Source organism: Eufriesea mexicana, unplaced genomic scaffold (assembly GCF_001483705.2).
Source record: "Eufriesea mexicana isolate 0111107269 unplaced genomic scaffold, ASM148370v2 scaffold25266, whole genome shotgun sequence".
NCBI lineage: Eukaryota > Metazoa > Arthropoda > Insecta > Hymenoptera > Apidae > Eufriesea > Eufriesea mexicana.
This window is the reverse complement of record NW_016932250.1, coordinates 7,036-33,373: the sequence shown is the minus strand read 5'-3', so window position 1 is coordinate 33,373 and position 26,338 is coordinate 7,036. Positions and strand designations below refer to the sequence as shown.

Below are 26,338 nucleotides of genomic sequence, written 5' to 3'. Positions count from 1 at the left end.
ATGTGGTTTGAGATCGCATGCCTGGTAATTGTGCTGATGATAAAAATACTGCTCGACTATGGTCGACTCCAGAAATTTCCACCAGGTACCGTAGATTTAAGCTAATTACGAATGCGTGTAAATGGGAAAATTTTGAACGATTGTTATTTCTACTGTCGCTTAAGGTCCACGAGGTTTACCTTTCGTTGGAAATATGTTTGACATAGCGAAACTGGTAAAGGAAACGAAGTTTTATTCGAATGCTTGGTGCCGGTTAGCTGAGAGATATGGGCCTGTCGTTGGTCTCAGATTAGGTTTCGACGAACCGTTAATTATAGTCTCTGGGAAACCTGCGATCACAGAGATGTTGAATCGACCTGAATTCGATGGCAGACCGGATGGATTTATGTATAGATACAGAAGTGGTGGTATACGACAAGGAATATTGTTTACAGACACCGATGTCTGGCATAGTCAAAGAAGGTACGATGGGAAATAAAACTGACTCTTTCGTTTCGCAAATGAGAATTTTTATAAAGATAGTTTATAATTATATTGTGATTTAAATATTATGTGATTTATATATTATATTATTATTTATTATTATTATATTATTATTATTATTATTATTTATTTGTGATTTAAATATTAAATTTGGGAATTAATTTGTAAGATTTGAATCAATGTTTAGAGATTATTTTAAATATCTTTTATGTTTGGAAATACTTTTTAAAATTATTAAATATGGGTAGCAGTAAATGTGATCTTTTTATCAATTCAATTATTCTTTACTTTTTATAACTTTATAACTTTTTAATATGCGTGAAAATAGAATTTAGTGTTCCGAGATCTTTACAGTGTTTTCTTTTTTAATAGTATATTACACGTTTGAAAATGTTTATTAAAATTATTAATTTGAGACAGTGATAAATTTTTGTAATATTTTGTAGATTTGGAGATATTGTTTAAAATTATGAAATTTAAATAATAATACGTGTGAGTGTTAGTCTTTTTATACTTGTAGAATCATAATTTAATGATTTAAAAAAAAAACATTATACGCTATTATTTAAAATTATAGAATTTAGGTAATAATCCATATGAGTATTACGATTTTTTATTTCTTGTAAAAATTAAATTTTTGTAGTTAGAAATCTTCAAAGCGTTTTCTTCTTTTTTAATATTTCAAATGTTTAAAAAAGTTTGTAAAAAGTATTGTTTTGGTTTATTATTCCCGACAGATTTTCACTGAAAACTTTGAAGCAGTTTGGTTTTGGAAAAAGATCAACGGAACATATACTCCAAAACGATGCAATTACACTAACGAACGTAATTATGGAATTAACGAAAAACGGAGGAATTACGAACATTCGATCTATCATTTCAGCTGCTATTGTGAGCAATTTGTGGCTGCTCATTGATGGCACGAAGTACGCGATTGTTATAAAGAAAAAAGATATTATTTTTATTAACTTTGTTAACTTCCTTAATTTTATTATCTTTATTAACTTCGTTAATTTTACTAATTTTATTAATTTTATTAACTTCATTAATTTTATAAAGACATTTTTACTAAATTGTATTTCGAAATCCGCAGGTTTGACATTGGAACGGAAAATTCAAATCTAAACGAAGCGATACATATAGTGAAAGATCTTATCAGAAGTGGAAATGTTTCGGGTGGAATTTTAAATCAATTTCCTTTCCTGAGGCATCTATTCCCAAATTTAACAGGATTTTCAATCTTCGTAGAGAGACAGAAACGTGTAAATGGTTTCTTTAAAGTAAGTTGTAATGTCTAAACTTGCTTGGTTAATTTCTTTATCCTTGTAATATATTTATTGTTAATTTAAAATAATAATCAAGTACAAATATCTTCTATTTTAATACGATATTTCCAAAATAATTATAATTACTTTCTATATTTCATAATTATTTCTTCATTATACACAGGTCAATTTTGTCAAATCTAGAGTATCTCGGTCATTTTTAGAAATATAGACAAAATTTATTTACAATAGTCATACAATTCTTTAATAAACACAAAATTTTCAACGATCTCGGTTTAATTTAATTCAAAAAAAATGTTGAACTTAATTTTTTTAAGGATTTCATAATTTTATTCTTCAGAGATTAGAAGGTTTCATTTTCTTTTTTCCAAATGGTTCAAAGTTTTCAAACATTCTGTAATTTTAATTTTTTAAACATATCCTATTCTTTTTTTTTAATAGATATATCAAACCATATATTTACTCAATTTCTACGATCCACGACGCAATGTCATTGAATCTTAAATAAAGACATAATATAAAACAGTTAGTTTGACTTCGTAAGAGATGTTCATAACGGTGTTCATTTACATCAACCTAACAATGCAATTGTCGGAGTGCTGAAACCTGTACACCTCTTATCACTTCCGGGCTGATTGTAAAATACATTGTCATGATACTTTTGCTTCGTATCTCTTGGTCTTACTTTCCTATAATTCGTCGAATAACATGGTACCAACATCTCGTACACTACAATTAAAAAGACATGTAAATAGACTAAATAGAATTTTTAAAAGTTAATAGACGAAGATTTGACAGCCTCATTACGTGACTGACATAACATTGCTCGTTACCTTCAATTGTTGCTAAATTTTCGAAATACTTGGTACAAGGTCTGTCCTGATTCAAAATGTTACTAAATTTAATGCAGGGTTTGATTATCGAATTATGTTAACTCCTTGCACTCGAGAGGCACCTCTCTCAGTCGCCATTTAATCAGATTCTAAAGATGGATGTTAATTAATATATCAAATTTACAATTACCCAACGATGCGTGGAATGTCGAAGTAAAATAATTCTACGTCTTAATTTGTAATTTGTAACGAAAAAATAAAAATAAAATAACGCGGAGTGCAAAGGGTTAATGCAAGTTAATGTATATTAAAAGTAAAAGTATATCAAGTGTTGAAACAATGAAACAGCTTGGAGCAGAAAGTTATGGCAGCAAAATTTGACTTATTTCTGATGTAAATTTGATGCTAAGCTTTGGAGAGTTACAAAATTTGAATGAAAATTAATACACAGTGGTGATAAAGGTGGATAACGTTTCGTAGACAAATCTTGCAGAGATTTGGAATGAAATTGGTGCCATGTTGTATCCAAATTGTTTGCTGCACTAATATTCTGTACTGGGATAAGCTAACGACGCCAGCAGGTATGAATCATTGTCGTATGCAACACGTAATGTGTAAAAGATGCGAATCACTATAGCATAAGCAATCAGGAAGTGATAAAGTGTAACAACTTTAGTAAACCAATTGCAACGCTATGCTGATGTAAACAGATGCCATTTTGAGCAACTCTTGTGTCGCAAGATTCATTGGTTTCCTGCTTTAATAATCATTGAATGACATTGTGATATGAAGCAATAATTCAGATGTGTAAATCACTACGTTTTCATGATGTATTATGCTACATTACTTATTACGTTGTTTATTATTTTATTTTATTATTTATTACCTTTTTTATTATTTGTTATATTATTTATTATTTTTTAAAATTAATTATGGTGTTATAGTATTTTATTGGGGAAAAAAGTATAGTAAGCTATTTAAAAAAGCAGAGATGTCTTTGAAATTTTTGGAAATATTATATCTACAAAGAAATGATTATTGATGTTATGGCTTTCTCAATACTCCATAACTTTTATATATAAAATTTGTTTATATACCTAGAAACAACAGAGATATTCTAGATGAATTTTCTTTTTACTATTTACTTTCACAGGAAATAATATCAAGACATAAATGGAATAAAAGAAACGAAGAATGCTCAAATTTCATAGATGTCTATTTGCAAGAAATAGAAGCGCAGAAAACAAATTCCTCTTCTTTTTTCAATGGTAATCATTTCATCTGAATTATCCTTTTAAATTTTGTTATTGGTTATAGTGAGTATAGAATTCTAATAAAATTATTTCAAAATCATTCCAAGTTTCATAATCATAATGGTAACAATATTGAAATAACAAAAGACTTTTACAAATATCATAACTTTACGATATCATAAACATTGTTTAACGATATTTGTGATATTTTAAAAAATGAGTTTCTAACTTATTTTTACTAAAAGATCATACTATTAAAATTATTTAAACAATGACTCTAATTTAAATTCTATCAGCAATTCATCTTTCTTCATTAAAAATGTTATATTGGTCTTACGAGTATCCAGAATTTAATATAGTATTTCATACTATAGTAATTCTTATACATTTTAATATCATAATATTATAATATACTTAATCTCTTAATATCACAAAATTATAACATTAAATTATTCTAATATTATAATAAAAAATTTAGCTAAACACTATAGTATATTATATCTATATTATTACATAATGAATACCAAAATTCATAAAGGACTCGATAAATAAATATATTAGCTTAACTTCGAAACGAAATCCTTTTAATTGCAAGTTCAGATCACGAATGATATAATATATAATTCCGGAAACTATCTAAAGTTTTATAGTAATTATATAGAGATTCGTATAATCTGATAACTGCAAGATCAGTTCCAGCATTCAAACATTTTAAAATGGATACAAAACCGTCCAAAGTTCGATACTAGCCCTCCTTGAACCGGTTATTCACTTGCCCATACTTGCTGGATTTAGGTCAATTCGCCATCCAAGGTATTTCACGTTTCATTCACATAATTTTCATCGATTCTGTTAGATATTTTCAATTATTAAGAACTTGTCAAATCGATGCATCGGGATCACTAATAGAGAATAAACGATTAAAAATCACTCATAATTATCCATTACCGAGCTGATTAGAAACTGAAAGAAAGCTGAAAAACTGCTTTTTAGGAATTATGCAAATTTAAAATAAAGAATTTCGTCGAAAATTTTCAAATAAAGAATTATATTTTATTAATATTTTAATTGAAAATAATTCAATAAAAATATGCCATTTAGTTTATAAAATGATATAGGAAATATTAATAAAATTCAAGAGTACATACAGAAGCATATGCATAAAGTACATTTGTATAAATTGCATGTATCCAATTTGTATATCAATTAAATAAAAACATTGATTTTAAAAATTATATGGAAAATATGGATAAAATTCGGAAGTATATTTTTAAATATTTCTAAATATTTTTAATATTTTCATTTTATCGTGGATAATTTGAACATTTGTTTCATTGTAGAAGATCAACTACTATATCTGGTAAAGGACTTATTTTCTGCTGGCGTTGACACTACTGACAATGTTATTGGTTTTGTAATAGCATTCCTCGTGGTTCACCAAGATGTACAGGATAAAGTGTACGCTGAAATTTGTAGAGTAATAGGCAAGGATGATTACCCTACCCTCGATGATAAAGACCGGTAAGAGGTGCCTGATCATTGTAATCGTACTTTGTAAAGTATTTTAGACGACAAGCCCGTATAAGGGATCATCTACGTATAATCAGAGCAACAAAATCTTTTGCACTGTATAGTTAATACAATATATATTTTCGTTCCTTCGTTTTCTTCCACTAATTTGTTTATCTATATTATAGTATGTGTGCTATGACTTTGACTATTATTGAGTTATTAATAAGAAATGTTCATTCATCAATTAAACACGAATATATTATTTAAATTATATCTTATGTTTATCTTTTATATTTTTAAAATATTTCTAAATAATAAGTATAATATTTAATACTTCTTTATGAAAATGTTTAAAACGTGGGTCGGATAATAATTTTTAATTATATTACTATATTGTAGTAACAGTAATACAATAATTCTATAATAGTATATAGTAAATAGTAATAGCACTAGTGCTATAATAACAGCACCATAATATTAATAATGAGGTAAAATTGGAGAAATAATATAGTAATATAGTATAGCATAGTATGCTATAGTATGCTACAGCATAGAATGCTAACAGATAAAAAGAAGTATAGTATAGAATGCTAGTACTATAGTACTAAAACCATAGTAATATTACATGTAATTTTAGTTTATCATTATTATTCTACTTAATTATTATACTTTATTATTATATTATTGCGATATTTAATAATATTATATCATTTAACATTATTTAATAATAATACTATTTCTGTAACGTTATTAATGTTATAATTAATAATATTATAATATTATTACCAATAATTATAGTATTATCAACTAATATAATCATATAACAATATTTTTATATTTACTATAAACATTTACAGATTACCATATTTAAAAGCAGTTGTGATAGAGGTATTAAGATTAGCAAACGTTGGCCCGACTTCTATCCCACATAGAGCAATAACGGATTCTAACTTACTAGGTTATGAAATAAAAAAGAATTATACCTTATTAGCTAATTTTAAGAGTGTTCACATGGACAAAGAGCATTGGGGAGATCCGGAAGTATTTCGACCGGAAAGGTTTATCGACGAAAAGGGAGAATTTATCAACGATTCTTGGATTTTATCTTTTGGATTAGGTAACGAAAAATGGCATTAATATCTAAATAGAAACTTAACTGATAATATCTCAGAGTACCATAATAACATATCATTTATAATATTATATATTATATATTATATATTATAATATATATATAGTATTATTTATAATATTGTAATATAATAGATATATAACAATAATATTTCTTATAGAAAAGGAATTTTTTTTTAATTAAAATAAAATGCAAAATTTTCGAGTAAAAATTGTACTACTCAAGGAAATATAATAAGTTGAACAGGAGTTCTTTTTCCATACAAATCCTCACTAATTCGTGTAGAATATAAATCAAGAGATAACTAACTAGGCTTAATAATAATCAAAAATTTAATTCTTTTCTTTGTAGCATATTATTTATTCTTGCAGGTCGTAGAAAATGTTTAGGTGAAACTTTAGCAAAAAATACAATTTTTCTTTTTATGGCGTGCTTGTTACAAAAGCTTCGTTTTATGTTGCCATCAAATCACCCTACACCTTGCCTTCAAGGTGTTGATGGTTTTATTGTTGGACCACCTATGATGGACATTATTGTTGTTCGAAGATACTGATTAATATAATGATAGAAATGCACTGGAAATTTCAATTTTCTAAACAAAAATTCAGCTGATCGTGAATTTAATTTTGTCATAGTTAAAGTTACTTCTCTATCAAAATTTAGTTAAAATTTTTAATATTAAAATATCCCTAGCCTGAAAATGATATATAACGTATCTTGTATTAATTTTAATGCGAAATAATATAAACAATTACTATAATTTTATTTACAGATATAAAATTTGTATTTAAAAAATTGTATATTTAGGAGAGTTCGTTTTATTAAAAAACTAAGAACAGGATCGAATATTTTATGTGAAATCCAAAATACTCATCTTATTAAATTTTACACAACTAATGCTACGATAAGTGAAAAAATGTGATTATTAACATTTTTTAAATATATGTGTAAATATGTACAAGGACTAATTCTTAAATTGTTTTTAGTTAATATTAGAAAAATATACTTACTGAAACATTCATTTGAAATATAATTTTGAGCTATGGTTTATAATATTTTTAAAACTTATTTTCTTAAATAAAAATTTGTTAAATTGTTACAATACATGGCGGTAAACATTTTTATATTATCATTATTTTCAAGATTAATTTAAACTTAGTTTATGTCGTGCTGTTCTAGCTTTCTGATCAGCGATTAATACAATGGTATAAATTACTGAATAAAATGATTATTGTAGAATAGCATTAATGTTTTGAATTTAATGCTAAAGAAATCAAAATAGTTCTTCTGTTTTATGAAAGATGGTGTTAAGAGTCAGAGTATTGTGGCATGCTTGTTGCAAGATGTTATTTATAGAAGGAATCTTTTATACCGATAATTTTTTATATATAGGTAACAAAGTTCAAATATAGAGATACATAATTTTGATTTCTACAAGTACACTATATTTTTTCATTTAATGGATACCGACAAACACAAATTTTTACAATTTACGTTTAACATTTATGTTTATTAATTAATACAACTTAAATTGTTACACATATCATTACTGATTATTAGTATACATTACAGTCAGCTCTACAAATACTGGTTAGTAATATAAATGATAGAAAAAATCTAGATATATCAAATAACATGAAATATATTCGTTCGGGAAGATGAGATACATAGCTGGTTTTCTCAATTTTCCCTTGCAAATTTTCCAAAGAGAAATGTACATTTCAGCGGGACATGTGAATGTTTTGTTATTATTTGTGTATAAATAAGTGTAATTTGAATATCAAAGAGACCTACATGAAAATTGAATACGCACAACTTAACAAAGAAATAGACTTTAGTATGTTTTAAACAGAAATATTCCGAAAAATCACGTTAATCACGTTAATCACGTTGACTGTAATAACTACTGATTGGTATATTTTATATTCAAACTGTCAGTCATTAATAAATTATAACTAAGAGTGATGTGTCGATGTAAAATAATGCATAGAAAAATCTGTGATGTAATGATGACGAAACGTACAATACTGAACTGCTGAGTCCATGTGACGACGCCTTTCTTCTGTTATATTGTGATTGGTGGGCTGAAACATGTATTATAAAGCACCAAAAATATGATATACTGTAGGAAATAGAAAAACAGCAACAATTTATGATTTCAAATTTTCTTCTGTTGATGTATCAATAGTACTATACATAGTTATACTAAAACCAAGTTCTCTTGATAGTAAGATTATTAAAGGTTGTTTCTTAGTGTTAAAATTGAATGTATTTTGTATGCTGTTCATTGTGAAGATGTCACCACTAGAAATATTTATTTATTATGTTAAGCAAGTTTCCTTTCTATTTGAGATACTAATTTATACATGGCATACTAGAGAATTCGAATTTACAACAAATAGAGAAACAGTTATATGTTTTTATGTTAAGTGTAATAAAAAAATAATAAAAAACATTGTTAATTTTGTATGATAACATATATCAATTGGACAAGATGTTATTAATATAAAAAAGAAAACTTGCTTGTACAGGTATTGTAATATTTATTTAAACAAAACATCTTTGGTTAAATACATTTAAAAAAATTGTCAATGGTTCTATTATATATATTAAATTTTAACAATTTATTGTGTATTTAAATTAATTTAATTTTATAACACATATTATTAGATGATTTGGTTTAGATTATGTTATATAGTTTTAAATATTATCAAAGTTCAAGTTTCAAAACATTTATTATATATTAGGTTTCAGTGCTCTTCAATATGGCAAAAAATTCATCAAATTCAATTGTTTTAAACTACTACGACTGTTTACTAAGAACTAGCGATGTTGCATTGCTTCAAGGATCACATTGGTTGAATGATGTTATAATAGGATTTTACTTTGAATATTTGGATGCAACATGGAATAAAAATGAGGAAAAAGAATTATATTTTGTCAGTCCGGAATGTACACAATTGTTAAAAATGACAGATCCATCTCAATATAGTATATTTTTAGATTCTATGAACATACCAAAATATAAATGTATATTTTTTCCTTTGAATAATTGTGATAAGAAAGATGCAGCAGGGGGTTCACATTGGAGCCTATTAGTATTTTGCAAACAAGATAAAACATGTTATCATTTTGATTCATCAAAAGGTTATAATAGTAATATTGCTTCAAAGTTTGCAGAGAACATAATGAATTGGATACTAGATAAGAATGAACCTAATAAGAAGTTTGTTGACATAGATAGTCCACAGCAAGACAATGGTTATGATTGTGGAGTTTACGTTTTATGTTTCGCAGATGTAATTACAAAATACGTTATGAAAACTGGTAAGGTAGATGGATGTGATTATAGTCAAGTTAAAAAATCAACATATACAAAACGAACAGAATTACTGAACTTAATAAATGACCTTAAACCAAAGTCAAATAGTACTAAATGATATATATAATGTAAACATATAACTATTATATGTGATTCTTTTTGTACAAACATGTTACAAATATAATTGTTATTTAATGTTATCAAATGTATATTCACAATCGTTTACTATATTTATGTATGTAAATATAAAATATTTCTATGTTATGTATCAATAATTATAAATACAAATTGTATATTTTTGAATATATATAGCATTTAATATAATATAAAATTTATGTATATAACGATGATAATAGTAATAACAAAATATGATTCTGAATATTGCTTTTAATATTGTATTTTGCAATATATAATCACTTTCGTTATAAGCAAATTTGTAATTCTTAATTTTTTTTTCTTAAAGAAATTAGAAAATGTTAAATAATCGAAAATTATTTCGTGATTTGCAACAATAATTTTCGATATACATATTATTTAAGTTGTAACTACGAAAAAGATACATAACATACTTTTGAACATACTGTTTTAAGTTAAAATTGTTTTTTATTCCTGTATGTTTCATATCTACAGACAATTCACATGATAAAATGTTTTTATTTTAATCTGTTGACATACTTTCATTCATTTGAAAAGAATAAGACTTTTATGAATTAATAGACAAACTTAAATATTTTATACCAATTTTTAATATTTTAATATTTCAATTATTGAAAATTTAAACTTTAATTATATTTAAATTAATGTTCGTGAGTAGTATTTATTTCTAATTAAAATTTAATCCTTGTATAAGTATGTCGAAGTATTTTACGCTAATTTTCTATAATTATACTTTGTTGGACATATTTTTCTATAATACTTGTACTAATAATGTTATTGAAAAGTGAGATATTTAAATCTGTATGAAACAAATTTAATTCTGAAAATATCAAAAATGAAAAAGAAATTTTAAAAGACAAATTTAAATTAGAGTTATGTAGATCATTGTTTTAAATGTAATCATATTCGTATATCCAAAAATATACTTATTTTATAAGTTAAAAAAAAAGAATTTAAGCTACTTATTAGAAATTAATTTTGAAATATATGAAAATAAAAATTATATGTTTACTTGTGATTTATTAGTCGAAATTATTTAATTTTTCCTTGTAATATTTTCTACCGTTTTCAATATATATTTCTATTTGTTGTCAAATTCATTTAAATTACATTCATAACATTAAAAATGTATTAATATATATTATATTTCGCACTATTATTTCTAATTTATTACCATATTTCGATTAACTTATATTTCATTATCAGTTTAATTTAAAAATTTATTATAGTTTTGATTGTACAAAGAAAAAAGTGTAATTTAAGGGGAACGTTTTCTAAATCTAAAATAATTTTAAGTTTTACAAGAATTATATAAAACATGTTAGAAAATTACATTTTGTTTAAGATTAAGAAATTTTGCACTATTTAAATATTGCTCTTATTTATTTTTAGTTACACTGTTAAGTTTACACAAACGTTATTACAAAATAAAATATTGATTTTACACTAATTGAGTAGATAATTTGAAAAAACAAATATTGCTGTTCGAAACAAGTTCGAAATAGAATTTTATGTCTTATTGTTATATTTCCATGTTCTAAAAAACTTTAGAAGTATAAAATTGATGTTTCTGCCGGATCTTGAAACGTATATTTACTTAAATATATGTGTATATAGTTACGGATTGGTCCATTTGAAATACCTCTTGGGATAATTCAAGTCGTATGATAACAATAACAATAACATTGTCAGAAATTTTTTGCTCGTTCATCGAATACTATCTTATAGAATATTATCATATAACATTTTTTATACAAAATGTACACTTTATCGTTACTACCATACGATCATATCACGTGTTCGAAACGTTACTATGTTATCGACTCATGGTGATAATTGTTTTAGAATATAATGACTAACTGGTTGAGTGTCCAAATGATAAGTAGTAGGCATTTCAAGCATAAACTGGAGGTTTTGTTTACAGTTCTATATATATTCAGCGAAAGGATAACAGTAAATATTATACATAAATGTTGCAATATTCTTAGTAATATTAAACCAACTGTACAATAAAATCCAGTTGTGTTACATTTAAATCCGACAAATAGTAATACGCATTTTAAAGGAAATATTAAGAACAGCAACTTCCTGTGACGAATCAATAAATTAAATAGGACATTAAATTGATAAGTATCACTGCGTATTATCGACACACTGTTATCGACATTGTTCATGCAAATAAATTTCTGGTATAACATAACATTCTATCGCAAACAATAAATTTATGCTTAGTGATCTAATCATAGAATATACATAACGTAGAAAATATTTGGCTCTGATGCAGTCATTGAATAGTGTAAGGTCTGCGATGCACAATCTTAAGCTGAGAAATGTTGCCAAACGATAATCTCAGTTACCATCGAGCACGAGTCAATGTGTTTTCGAGGTGTAATATACACCTTGAATCGTAGTGTAGTTACGTCAGTTTATCTCTTCGTACTTCGAACAGGCGGACAGTATATCGAAGATTATCCAACTTTATTCGATTTTTATGCATTTCTTTTTACGTAAACAAGGAATATTTTTCAAACCGCAGAGACGTGTAACGGACCAGTTTAGACATTGAACGTGCTAGTGTAGTGCTGAGTTTCAAAAATAAGAATTTATTAATGGAGCAAGTTTGACAGTGAAATGTAATTTTTCTGTATTTCTATGTTTCGTATTGTTCATGAATCTTTTTAACAACGCTTTCAATTGTGTATAATAAATTGAACAAATTAAATACAATATAATTTCTTAAATTAATATGCTATTATAAAGCTATAGTATAAATTTGTGATATAAAATAAATATAAATAAATGTGATTGGAAATATTAAAGTGGAAAAATATATATGTATATACATGGTGTAATTAAAATAAAAAATAAGAAATTTTTAACAATCAGCATGTGAAACATGTAATAAATAATAAAAGAATTTAACAATTGCAGATAGTATGTATCTAAAACGACATGTATGTTTAATAATAATTATGTTATAATATTAATGGAGCAGAACTTTTTAATGATTTTAGATACTGGTTCATGTTTTTACAGAATTAAGATAAAGACGATTCATGCATAATTTATTGCATAAATTTTTCGAAATTCAGTTAATGACGTGTAATCATGACTATTAAACAAAACACATCATTTACTGGCGACAATGAAAAGGAGACGAAAGAACAAACGAAAAATGTAAATAGCACCAGTGAAAATTTTGATCCACCTGATGGTGGCTGGGGTTGGATTATAGTGATGGCAGCTGGATTTTCTAATGTAAGTTAACATCAATAAATTTCGCTGTGATATGTATTGTGACTTCTTTCTGATAAAATGTGAAATTAGTATCTGAATATTTTATCAAAGGTAGTTTTAAATAATTCAAAAAATTCTCCTTTTACTTAAAACTTGTTTTTACTACTATGATGACACACATTGAATTTATCAATAATTATTTATCTGGAGATTAATTGTTTAAACTTCGTTTCTGTTTATTCGTTATAATCTTATATTATAGTAATTACTTATTCCAATAATTTGTATTTTTATATAATTTGACTCTTATTAAGGTCGAGAATATTTTTCATTTTATTTTACAATTTAGAGTTAATTACGTTTTAAGTATTCGAAGTTTAATTATTGAATTTAAAGTACGTTTAATACAAAGAGACATTTTAAATGAAAATTTAATGGAAAATTTTCTTGTACGAACTAAAAATAAATTCAACTATGTGTGCAATTCTTGCAGTTTTGTATATTACCAATGTTGCAAAGTTTCGGATTAATATTTAGAGATAGATTCGCGGAACTTGGTATCAATTCAACCCAAACAACGACAATATTAAATATAAATTGTGCTGTAACTTCTTGCATCGGTAAGTTGTTCTCCAATATATATTTTCGTCTTATATATTAATAATATAATTGGAATATGTTTCGATAATTGTATATATATATATATATTAATAATATCTTATATATTAATAATATAATAGAATATATATGTTGAATATATATATTAATATTTGTCATTAATATTCTATTATGGTTTATTAAAGTTTATTATATAAAGTTATGTATATTATTACGATATATAAACTATTTAAATTTTATAGTATATAAAGTCTGTTATAGTTTATGTAAGTCAATGTACATACTAAGTTTTTAGAGCACCATAATTAATATTATAAAATTGTTTCTAATACATCTTGACACGAATTATCGTTTCGTCAAAGATAACGAAATGAAAGATTCAACTATCAGCTGACGAAATAGGAGGTCATATGTCGATAAAGAGGAACACGCATTTATCTTAACTCTAATCAGAGATCTCCTAGTTTCTTTCTTATCTTACGAAGAACCTTCAGATACTGTCATTATTTATTGTTTCACAATATGAACAGTAATTGTGTTACGACAGAATAGCATATATTTTTATTTAAGTTAATGAAATGCAACGATTCTTCTTGCTTCACTATCCTAGTCAGAGATGTTGAATAGAATTTAAACTAGGAACTAGATAGTCAGATATATATCTATTTTCCAAGTAGCGTATTCGACGAAAGTCATGAGACAAAAATTTCATTTACACGTTACGTTTAGCAAAATAAATTTACCTCGGTATATGGTTATAAGTATAACTTAATACTATATATATAAATTATATAGTTATAGATAATATATGTACATGTATAACTACAAATGTTACATGTCTTACTATAAATGTAACATATATTAATATAGTTATAAATCATATAATTATAAAATTTATATACATACATAACTATAAATATAAATTATATTTTTATAAAATATGTATCACTGTAAATATTATTTATAACACTATATAATATAACTTATATAGTAATAAAATATGTTACATATAGTACTATAAATATATATTATATAGCTACGAATTACTAATTATCATTATTATTTTATTACATTTATAACTATTATTTTAATTATTATATTTATATGTTATATATTATAATTACAATAATTATGTTAATTATGATTAATTAACTTATTATTTTATTACTTTTGTAACTAGTTTATTACTTTTTATTGCTCCTTTACCTCGTATATTTATAATTATGAAAGCAACGAAACTGGGTAATTTATCAAAACTGTGTTAATAAAGTTACTTTTTGTTATAGGTTTAGCTAATGGACCACTGTTTAGAAAATTCAGCTACAGGCAGATAGCTTTCGTAGGCAGCATGATATGCGCCATATCAATCACGATATTATCAATGACGAAAAGTTTTACGGGAGCTATAATTTTTTTCTCGATCTTATATGGTGGGTTGATGGTAATATAAGATTAACAGAAATAAACGAAAATGAAACGAGAAACGCAAGAAACGACGTGATCGAGTACTCATTGCACGAATCTAGATCATAATCTTTATTTATAAGTTGACGCTAAAAGAGAAATCTTGGAGCATAGTTAACGTTTCAGTTTCCGATTTTAGGTGTTGGTGTTGGTATAACGATGTCGTCAAATGCTCTAGCTCTGAATACTTATTTCAAACGAAAGAGAAGAATCGCTACTGGCCTTAGCTGGACCTGCACAGGCATGGGACCAATCGTGATGCCACAAGTAATTACAGTTCATACAAAATAATTAGCGAATTATAACTTTCAAATACGCGATGTAAGAAGATGAATTAATAATATTCAAAAATTCGCAAGAAACTTTTATTTATTTGTAGAAAAATTTAGGTAGAAATTTTATGAAAATAAGTGTCATTTTAAACGTGTTTCAGATTACATTATAAAATATCCCAATGAAATGTTTTTCTCTGTTTTAATATGGAATTCAAAAATATCTCATTTCTTCTGAAAGTAACTTCCGGTAAACCGTTGTTGCGTTGTTGTTGAACTTCTTCGAATGTTTTAACAAAACATGAATAATCAATAAGGCTATAGAGTAACGTTTAAGTAATTCAAGGTGAAAAACTTGTATATGCGACTGCTCCATTAGTCACCACTCATAAATGCATGGAATTGTTCTTCGTGTTCTCGGTTAACGAGATGTCAAACACTGTTGCGTGTCGTTTTTCTTTGCCACAATACAATTTCTGAGCTTATTTTGAGAACTTGAGACATTATATGTGATCAACATGTGAGAGTACTTAAAGAAAGAATTTTGTTTCCGACAATTTTCATATTCGAATACGATATCTATTTAATTTTTAGTGAAGTATCGAATTTGCTTTTATTTTAAGCTAAATAAATATTCTTTTAATTCATTCCTTTTTTAAAAAAAAGGAGATAAAAATGACAAAAAAGAGTAAGGGGAGAGAGAACAAATTTAATATGAAATTATGTTTAAAGGAAGGAACAGCTTTTAACTATGAGATTGGTAAATTTTCGAAACATTAAAATCGTAATTATATTAATTTCTAGATAATTACATTGCTAATACCAGTGTATGGCATGGAAGGTACTGTTCTCATTTTTGGTGGTTTTGCATTTAACGCTGTAGTTTGTGCTCTTTTACTGCAACCTGTTTCCTGGCATATAAAGAAAGGACGAGACACAGAAAAATTAACCAATACCATAAACTCCGAGGAATTTGTAATAGCCGATAAGGTACGACACGATATTAAATAATTTATTAATTTAAGTTATAAATTTACCATACCAGATAATTCGAATGATGCTTATTCCTAGAAATAGCCTTATTACCGCATCTCCTGTATTTCATTTAATTATTTTCACAATATCAGCATATCCTATTCATGAATCGAGATTTAAGTAAGAGGAAAAAAAAATAGTAAAACATAGGATTTTATGTCATAAATATTAATGACTTAATTATTATCAAGACGTAATATCTTTGCAGATAGCAACGGAAGTGATACAAAAAAATTATGAAAACAATTTTCAAAATAGATCATCAGAAGATATTGAAAATATACAAAGTAATTATGGTACCCTGAGCCTGGCAAAAGGAAAATTTGGCAGCCAGTATTTGTATTACGATGACGAAGAAGATGGTGCTTCCGGTATAGACGTATTGGGCCCTGGAACACCGATGATGTCCCGAGCTAATGATGGATGGTATGTGTAACCAGGTTTCAAAATAATCGTACAATAGATATTGAAATACACGAAGTACACGAGTACTTCGTTGTATCTTTATGGAAAGACATAAAATAGAAGGAGAAAGATTAAGCTGACGAGTTACCCAACGAGAATTATTTATGCATCTACTTATTACATAATTTCTTTTCAAATAGCACGTTGTAATTGGAAATTCAGTATATTTGCAATTTAGATTTAAGGTATAACATCGGTATTATCTTAACGATATCACATATAAAGTAATGGTATAAAAAGATTGATTTACTGTAGGAAAACGATGCAGCACCGATATGCTATATACGAATACATATTTCAGAAAATTTTGTCTTAGAAACGTGTTAAAGTTTATTTGCGACAGCACAAGTCATTTAATTTTTATTCTCGTAAAATTTCTGTGTTTTGCAATGGAATCACATAAATTTCATTCGTTTCGGGAAGCTAAATTTTACGACTTTTCTTAAATTTATGCTTTAACTTAAAATTTCCTTGAAAGTAATTTACACAAACTCCTTTTTCTCGTATTTCTTCTGAAAAGTTAAATTATAATAAATGGCACATACTTTTTAATCATAAATTAATCATACGTTAGATAAATTAGATAAATTGTTTCATATTTGCAATTATTTAATACAAGTAGAAAGTAAAATAATATTTCATTTATATGTTTATATATTTTTCAGCTTTTATAGATTATGGTATAGGATTATTATATAAAATCTTATATAATATATAAATAATATATATTACTATATTAGTTATATTATTATATCTATAATGCAAAGTTATAAAATATAAAATTTAATAAACTTAATAGAATTTAAGATATGCTCTCACTTTGGTGATAATTATAATAAGTTTAGAAGATAAAAATGTGAAATAGGTTTTCTAAACGGAACACTTCGACTACATCGATAGCGTCTAGATCATCAAAGAAGGACTGCTCTTCGAGAACTCCAAGCAGAAGAACATCAGTGAATTTAAGTAGGCAATCCAGTATCAGTAGAGGACCGTCGGTAAGAAATCTTAATAGGTAAATATTTGTATAATAACAAGTAATAATAATACTAAGAATAATAACAATAGAGAATTTAATAAATTACTATTAAAATTCTATACGACTATACAGTATGTCCAATTTAAATTGACACAGCGGAAAATCCCATAGATAGGTGATTTCAGAAAAATATGGTGACTAATGTGGTAAAAGGGGTAAATAATATTCGATAAATACATCTATTCTTAGTTATATTTTAAATTATTTGGTGGTGTAAAATAAAAGGGGGCTCGAGGCTTTCTGTGATGTGTGATGGTGAACTGCAGAACAGTGTCATCCTTTGAACCCGCCAGCAAGGTTCCCATACCGCTTCATGAGACTAGTCTATTGTATCAGTCAGCCTAACTTCGAGGAACTATCCAGCTTATCAATTTTCTTCGAAACAAAATAGATCTCGATGCAGGGTGACGCCATCGAAAATAAAGATTCCTCTCACTAGTATTTTTCAGTATTTCAGTTCATTTTTATTATCGTAAGGGAATGAAAGGAGATAGCTGGGTAAAATAACTACTTCTCAGTGGCCAATTCTACTTTACTCCGTTCGATACAATATTCTTCCGTTTCTAATACACATCACTCTTGTTTCGGATCTCATACTACCCTCGTTCGCTCCTGAATCTGTCCTTTTCACGGTGGTTCCTCTTTGTTAACCCCTTGCCCTACAATTTAAAATTCAACAGCGTGGTCCCAAAACGTAAACAGAACATTCCACGGTTCACCAAATCTGTTTTAATGTGGAGTGTCGTACCTATTAGAAAAATATAATTCGGGAAAAGTTAATTTAATAAATTACAAAAATATAAGCGAGAAATTAAAAACAAACAAATGATTCAAACTAAATGATATATTAAATTAAACAACAAACAATAAAGGTTAATAATCGTAGTGGGGCACATCAACAAACCATGGGCGTGACACATGGTGTACATTTGGGCTGGTCGACGTACCACGAGCCAGGCCCGTGATAATCAGTTTTGGCTCGAAGACCTGACCACGAGCCTCACACGTGGTTGTAGGCCAAAGGGTTAATTCACCGCGAAAATCAAGCGGATTGACGCTTCCTTTTGAGACTTCAGTTATCGTTGCTTTGTACTCAACACTCACGTCACCTTATCGGTCATAGGAGCTCGTTTTTCGATTTTGCTCTTTCGTTGTTTTTTCTATTTGATTTTTCACGTAAGATCACCCTCTTCCCGATTCTACTACCTACTAGCGCTAGGATACCCTGTACAATTGTATTGATATAAAAATATTCGAGAATTATTTATAATTATTTACAGACAGAACAGTGAAACTGAAAAGAGCCGGAAAAGGCTTTCGAGTTATCAACCATCCACGGTCCCATTGATTATCGTTAACGAATCTTGCGAACATGCCGAAGACTTTGAACTTTGCAAAGATCCGAACTGTAATCACAAATCGCAACATAAATCGGTAATACCGGAAGAAGTCGAAACCTACCAATTACTAGAAGAAGTAAGTTTAACTCCGACAGTATAAGAAAAAGAAAAATCATTTTGCTTACACGAAATTTTAAAAAAAAGAATAAATAAGCCCAAAAATAAAAAAGAATAGAAAAGCAAAAAAAAAAAAGAAAAATGTAATTAATCGTGCATCAATTTCAGGAATGTGTCAAGGAGACAACGAAGAAGACCTTTCTTGAAGCGTTGATCATTTTCTTCGATCTAGATCTGCTTCGAGATCTCGTCTATGTGAATATGATGTTGGGTATTACCTTTGCCAATTTTTCGGAATTAAATTTTTCCCTTTTGACACCGTTTATATTAAGCGAATATGGATTCACGAAAATTCAAGTCGCAACCGTGATGTCGATTCTTGCCGGTTTCGATGTGGTTACCAGATTGACGATTCCTTTCATTGCCGATTTTATCGGCTGGCAAAATCGGACTTTTTTCTTGGTCGGTATTTGCGGAATGGCAGTAGGACGTATTGGTAAGGAATTAATAGAGTTATTTGTTCGAGAATATTTCCTGCCTTTCAGATCTTATTATAGAATAAATATTAAACTACAGGAAATGATAAGATTGAGTATGTTTGCTCATTTCGAAGTTCATTTTATCTGTTTGGTACATGTGCGTCATATTAAAGGCACTAATATTGTTGGCAACATGTGATACTAAGGAGTCCTTCAGTTACATTAATCGATAACATTCTATACATGTATATTTTCATATATGATACGAGTCATTTTGTTTTTAAGATATTTAACTGATAAATCTTTCAGTATTTTTGACATGTAACTTTAATACATTACGCTGTAGTATTTATATCTTGTGAAACATTTTCACTTGAATCAAAAGGAAATTTAGAATGAGATTTATGATCAATTTTTCCATTGTTTAATGATTTACAAAATCGAGTAGAAGCAATTAACATTATAGAGAATGTTTCTTCGATATATCTTATTTTTACTGTACTTATTTCATATAGTTTGGTTATTATATAGAGATATAACAATACTATGATTAACTTATGGTTAATTATATTTATAATAATTTCAACTTATATTGTTATAAATATTAGTAACTTATATTAACACTAGAACTACGAAATGGGTCAAAATGACTTGTTCCAATTATTTTATTTTTGTAATTACTAAAAACCTGCAGCTAACTTTGAAAAAAGTACCTTTGATTTTATTTTTTAAGTAGAAATGTTATTATATATCTATTTATGTTGATAGTTCTAGTGTTAACAGATTAAAATCACTCGTTTCTATTTCACCTAAAAATTCCAACCAAGACCAGGGATTTAGAATGAACTTTAAATCAAATTTTCATTGCTTATCAATGCAAAAAGTCGAATAGAAACAACGTGACATAATTAAAAATTACTTCTTTAACCATTTGTGCTCTCAGAATTTTTTACTTCGGTCGACAAATAATTCCAACATACTTCTGCAGTGGATAACTTTTCAAAATAAGTAATTTTGAATGAAAGAAAATAAAGAACAACAATTTCGAAATAAAAAAGTTGCAAATAGTAATTTAAAAAAAAAAGTTATTTTTGAATTTATTTTTATAGTACTCATCTTTTTATCTCAACGTGTAAATAACAAAATAACACGCTGCAGATTCATTATCACACATAAATGCAATTAATTATAATAATAATAATAAATACAACAAATTATAATTTGTATAATTTACGTTTTTTTTTTTTTTCCTAGTGTTAGCACACGTGCAAGATTTTAGCGTTACCTTGGCAATTGCTATTCTGATAGGAGCTGGCAAAGCATTGCGAACTATCTTTATGGCTCTTGTAATTCCGACCCATGTTCCACTGTCAAGGCTTCCAGGTGCTACAGGTATACAACTCTTAACCAGCGGTATCGTTGCATTGGCCTTAGGGCCGTTAGTTGGTTGGATTAGAGATACAACTTCTGATTACGCAGTCATGCTACACTGTTTAAATATTTTTACATACCTGACGGTAATTTCATGGACGATTGAAATCTGCTTTATGAAATGGAAGTCAAAGAAAATTGCACAAGAGAAAGAGGTGTCGAATAATATATGTGCTTAAGCTTGTATATAATAACAATATACATTATAAGTCTTTTAAACTGACGAGCAAGTAAAGAAACATGTATTTTATATTTATTTGTAATAAAAATGTTGTTTATAATCGTACATATGCAGTATTGTTTACTTACATTGGTAAACGAAATTATAATTTATAATGTACAATGCAACTTATAAACATTAACTAATAAATGAATATTAACTTCTAACGTCGAATGTAACTTACAAATATTAATTTTTGAATAAACATTAATTTACGATTGTGAAAATATTTTATAAATATTAATTTTTAAATAAACGTTAATTTACTATTGTGAAAATATTTTATAAATATTAATTTTTAAATAAACGTTAATTTACGATTATGAAAATATTTTATAAACATTAATTCGTAAATAGGTGAAATAAATATTAGTCAATAATTTAATTATTACAGTTTTTAATTTTTAATTTTAATTTCTCCTCTAATCTGTAATATTCATTGGGCAATTAATGTAAAATTTACCTTCCAAAAAATTGCTCTATCACCTACAGTTTTTAAAAAATTTTTGAGTTTCTCTAAAAAAGCATGATTTTTGGATAAAATGAAGTATTACATAAAAAGTAAGTATGTTAGGAGGTTCATTGTTGTCTTACAAGTTAGGTAAGAGTATCCCAAGTTTTTTTATCAATGTCCATAATTACTACTATTTATGCTTCCGAGTAACTATAATTCGTTATCAAAGTTTTAAAATATGTCTCTGAGCGTACTTTCTATGCATATTCTTGCAGTTTTACAAAAAGTTCCTTATCTGACATGAATTTACTGCATAGTAGAGTATTCTGTAGGCTTTTCTGAAGAAGAGACCATCCAAGAACAATATTAGGATGATGTTCAATACTGACAGGACGGTAAAGAATATATCGGGAACTCGAAAACGGAAAGCCATTGCCCGCACATCTAGTTATGCACATATACTTATATATTTTCATATACTCTTTTATACTAATCGCAAAATTATAAGGAATTTCTCTAAATCACTTGTAATTTGAAACAGTTTCGTTATTAGATACATAGATACGATTGACTTTTTAATAAAAAGTAGCTAAAAAGTAAACTTCCACCCAACTTTTAAGATGAGAATGAATTTCCTAACGCTTTTTCTTTTTGTGTAACGCTTCATTTTGGTAAAAGATATAACGGAAATAAAAATATTTTGACATACATATACTATGTATCATAGAAATTTATCCTATGAAAGTGCGAATGCAGTTTTAGTTTATAAAACATATATAAATTATCAAATATATTATTAATAAGAAATTGCGCACAACGTAAATCTATAATAAAAGTAAAAAAATTAATAAATTAGTGGCTATTACTTGAACTTATAACCTACTTATGTTAGAAAGTATCTGTAATTTGCAAAAAATTAATTGATTATTATATTGATTGGTAATAACAAATTAATATTGTTAATAACAAATTATTTACAGCGTAAATTTATAATAAGAGTGAAAAATTTTATAAATTACAGATTATTACTTGAGCTTAGAACGTATTAATCCCAAAATGTACAAAAATTTGCAGAAAGTTTATCAATTATTACACTGATTGTTAATAACAAATTAATATTGTTAATAACAAATTGTACACAATGTGAATTTATTATGCAAGTGAAAAAATTAATAAATTATTGGCTATTAGAGCGAAAAAGTAATAATTAATATAATCGGTAAATTGCCGAAATTTTCGAACGGGGCAGAGGACTTGGCCGATCGACGGCTATATAAGGAGCAAAGCGACCGAGTAAAACTCATTTGTCAGTTTGACTTGGCGAGTACAACATTTAAGTTTTCTCGTACGCGAAGGGGTGAGGGGTTCGAACTGAGGTTGGGACTGGCTACCCCAACCACACCTCATTAAACAATTTAATAATAATTTTTCTTTCCAGGACCAATTTTTTTTCTTTTCAGATTTCAATTATTTTTTGTTTCTTTCAGATTTCTTTTTCGTTTCTATAGAATTTTATTTGATAATTCGGATATTTCGTATAATACTCGAATGTTTCGTCGATGGTTTATTTAAGTCTCATTGTTGGGTGGTTTATATCTCATCGTTAGGTTGTTTATGTCTCATTGTTGGGTTCTTAATAATTACTTTCTTTTCAGGTCTTAATACTTTTTTATTTTCAGTATTTAATTATTTATCTTTTCTCAGATTTTATTTTTTCCTTTCTTTTGATCTTTACTTGAGAATTCGAATATTTCGTATAATATTCGAATGTTTCGTCGTTGGATTGTTCGTATCTTATAGTTGGTTTGTTTCTTTCTTATCGATGCGTTGTTCCTTCCACTTGCTTAACCTTTATAGTTTCTATTCGTTCGTTTTCTTTCCTCCTACTAATCCGTTTCCTTTCAGGTTGATATTAACCATAATATATTCTGTTGTAGCTTTCAGGTTTCTCAAGATTCTCAAGTTTCCTCAAGATTTCATTTGCGACACATCAATGGACAACGCGGGATGCATGCGTTTAAACCTAAGTAGTTATAAGCAGTTATAAGATAGATGCCTAGGCTAAGTTTCATGTGCGCGCTTTTCGTACAAAGGTAAACTACCTAACTTGGAGCGAAATATATCAATTCTCTATTGTCCTCTTATCCCCCTCGTATACCAAACAGAACATAAATGTTCTCGCGATAATCGCGATTGTTCTTAAGTACCGACTAGCCTACGCGACGTGCTCTCGTGTACTCGATAAGTACATACTTCATCAGCCATCCTCACGACTCGTCTCCAACACTCATTTCCAGTCACTGTCAATCTCGTCATGCATCGGGTTCCAGGGTGACCCCCTCGAATCAGTGCGTCTTCTGACCTCGACCGGGCGGTCCGCTGCCTAAGTCGTACGCGACTTGGGCTCGGGCACATGCTGGCTGACGGACTAGTACCATCTACGGTTAGACCACAGGGATGATTAAGTTCTACCCCGTGTGGCTGGGATGCGAAGTGTCTGTCTTGGCCGGCAACCGCCCAGCAGGGCCCTCGCGTTGACACTAGAAGTTTCATTGGTTCAGGGACTATCCTTGGTCCACGTGTAAGTCTTGGCGAGTGCGACAGTGACTGGAATTGAGCTAGGCCCGATCGGGAGGGTGCCGAGGTATGAAGTTATCTCTGTACACGGGAGTACATCGCCTAGGCTAGTCGGTCTTTCGAATAATCGCGAACTCGTTCGGGCGCGTCGCGATTTTCTATTAGCTCGCGTGTTTGATATTTCATTCCCTATTTTTATGGGAACTTGAAAATATCTTAGCGTTGCGACAGTAGAGTTTCAGTATACCGAACCGAAACCCCTTTTGTAAGACACGAAATATAATAAAGTGTCAGTAGAGTCATTTTAACTTAATTCGCTCCAAGTTAGATTAGGCTACCTTTGATACAGGTAGTGCCAGCAGGCTGCGCCACTAGGGCACATGTCGGGTCTCAATGCGTAGCCACCTCCACGTGGTGAGACCTGGTAATTGGTATCGCTTTCCTTTGGGAAACGGTATCAAGTTAAGAGCTACGCACAAAGTATAACATATGTCCTATCTCTTGCGAATTTTCACTGTTCCCTTTGGAATTTGAAAATAGAGAGTGGGCAATATCTGTTTAAAGGATATTTAAATGAAGAGGAATTAAGATAACAAGGAGAGTGTAAGTGCATCGGGTCACCGATTTAGTTGATACTCTGCAGGTTTGTAGATATCACCACGCAGATTTAGAAAATATATCATTGTAGCGGCAGCTACTCAATAGTTTTTGAGATATTTACGATTAAAGTTTCATTACTTTTGTAATTACAGATTTATTTCCATCATTTTGCAAGCGCAGTCGTGGCCTAAAAACGATAGATTAATATTCCTGTGGTAATGGACCGTGGCTCGATTCTCGTCCCATAGTTGGTAGCTTTTTAATCTATTTTTAATTGTGTTCATTTTTCATCTATGAAAAAATTGTAAATAAAATTTCGTAATAAAATTATTGATTTTTTACGCTTTCTTATGCTAGTGTATAATTATTACAAAACAATAAAAATATTATGCAAGAAAAATACTTTTCTATAACAATATTATTTACTACAGGTAATACGAAACCTATCGCTCATGTAAGTATTAATTATTAAATTAAACATCCTATAAGAATGTTGCCTATAATTCTAACTTTGCTGGGCAGCTATAAATATTCATGAATTAATTAGAAAAGCTTGAAAATTTATTAATTTTCTACTGTCCAATTGATGTCTAGTATCCAGTTCGAATACAAATATTACCACCTGCGATCAGCGCCATCTATGATTTTGGAATATTTTCTCAAATAGTTTACTAACTCTGGTTACGTGCACCTAATATATTTTAATTTATTTTAATAAATAAATTCATAAAGTTTTCTACATTCTTTAATAAATTCAGCCCAAACAGCGGTTTTAATTAGACAATCAGCATTCATTTCATTACCTGGCAGACGACAAATATGGAAAGGTACGCCTTTACAACGCAATTATAAAACTTCATAAATTCAACACAGAAATTGAGCGATTTGTTAATTTTTCTCCAAGTGAACAGGAGAGTGCATGGGAAACGGGAAAAAATTACAAACAAACGCCGGAAGCATTGTTGTGTCCATGCAGGTGTGCCTGCATCACGAAAAGAATGTAAGTATTTGTA

The 26,338-nt window shown here is 28.0% G+C and overlaps 3 protein-coding genes across 5 annotated transcripts; all 3 read left to right on the top strand.

Annotated features, from left to right (window-relative positions):
• On the top strand, nucleotides 1-7,052 carry LOC108554520 (methyl farnesoate epoxidase). Its single transcript, XM_017909829.1, has 8 exons — nucleotides 1-85; nucleotides 165-462; nucleotides 1,221-1,409; nucleotides 1,577-1,763; nucleotides 3,756-3,870; nucleotides 5,196-5,376; nucleotides 6,225-6,484; nucleotides 6,871-7,052. Exons 1-8 carry the CDS (start codon nucleotides 1-3, stop codon nucleotides 7,050-7,052), a joined length of 1,497 nt encoding a protein of 498 aa, XP_017765318.1.
• Nucleotides 7,053-8,992: 1,940 nt separating this feature from the next.
• LOC108554505 (sentrin-specific protease 8) lies at nucleotides 8,993-9,939 on the top strand. The gene is made up of 2 exons (XM_017909810.1): nucleotides 8,993-9,030; nucleotides 9,247-9,939. Exon 2 carries the CDS (start codon nucleotides 9,265-9,267, stop codon nucleotides 9,937-9,939), a length of 675 nt encoding a protein of 224 aa, XP_017765299.1. The 5' UTR covers nucleotides 8,993-9,030; nucleotides 9,247-9,264.
• A 2,936-nt stretch (nucleotides 9,940-12,875) lies between these two features.
• On the top strand, nucleotides 12,876-21,695 carry LOC108554513 (uncharacterized). Of its 3 annotated transcripts, none has more exons than XM_017909822.1 (11): nucleotides 12,876-12,911; nucleotides 13,014-13,235; nucleotides 13,708-13,834; nucleotides 15,119-15,262; nucleotides 15,436-15,563; nucleotides 16,373-16,558; nucleotides 16,812-17,029; nucleotides 17,934-18,083; nucleotides 19,388-19,583; nucleotides 19,733-20,060; nucleotides 21,298-21,695. In XM_017909822.1, the coding sequence occupies exons 2-11, from the start codon at nucleotides 13,086-13,088 to the stop codon at nucleotides 21,651-21,653; spliced, it is 1,983 nt and encodes a 660-aa protein (XP_017765311.1). In that variant the 5' UTR covers nucleotides 12,876-12,911; nucleotides 13,014-13,085; the 3' UTR covers nucleotides 21,654-21,695. The 3 variants fall into 3 exon arrangements, with proteins under 3 accessions (XP_017765311.1, XP_017765310.1, XP_017765312.1); XM_017909821.1 differs by having other exon boundaries at nucleotides 12,881-12,931; XM_017909823.1 differs by lacking the exons at nucleotides 12,876-12,911; nucleotides 13,708-13,834 and having other exon boundaries at nucleotides 13,162-13,235.
• Nucleotides 21,696-26,338: the final 4,643 nt, after the last annotated feature.

Coding starts and splice junctions, on each gene's coding strand:
- LOC108554520 (XM_017909829.1), top strand. CDS start 1: ATGTGGTTTGAGATCGCATGCCTGGTAATTGTGCTGATGATAAAAATA. Junction 1,410..1,576: donor CTGCTCATTGATGGCACGAA/GTACGCGATTGT, acceptor CGAAATCCGCAG/GTTTGACATTGGAACGGAAA. Junction 1,764..3,755: donor GTGTAAATGGTTTCTTTAAA/GTAAGTTGTAAT, acceptor TTACTTTCACAG/GAAATAATATCAAGACATAA.
- LOC108554505 (XM_017909810.1), top strand. CDS start 9,265: ATGGCAAAAAATTCATCAAATTCAATTGTTTTAAACTACTACGACTGT.
- LOC108554513 (XM_017909822.1), top strand. CDS start 13,086: ATGACTATTAAACAAAACACATCATTTACTGGCGACAATGAAAAGGAG. Junction 15,564..16,372: donor GACCAATCGTGATGCCACAA/GTAATTACAGTT, acceptor ATTAATTTCTAG/ATAATTACATTGCTAATACC. Junction 17,030..17,933: donor TCCCGAGCTAATGATGGATG/GTATGTGTAACC, acceptor AATGTGAAATAG/GTTTTCTAAACGGAACACTT.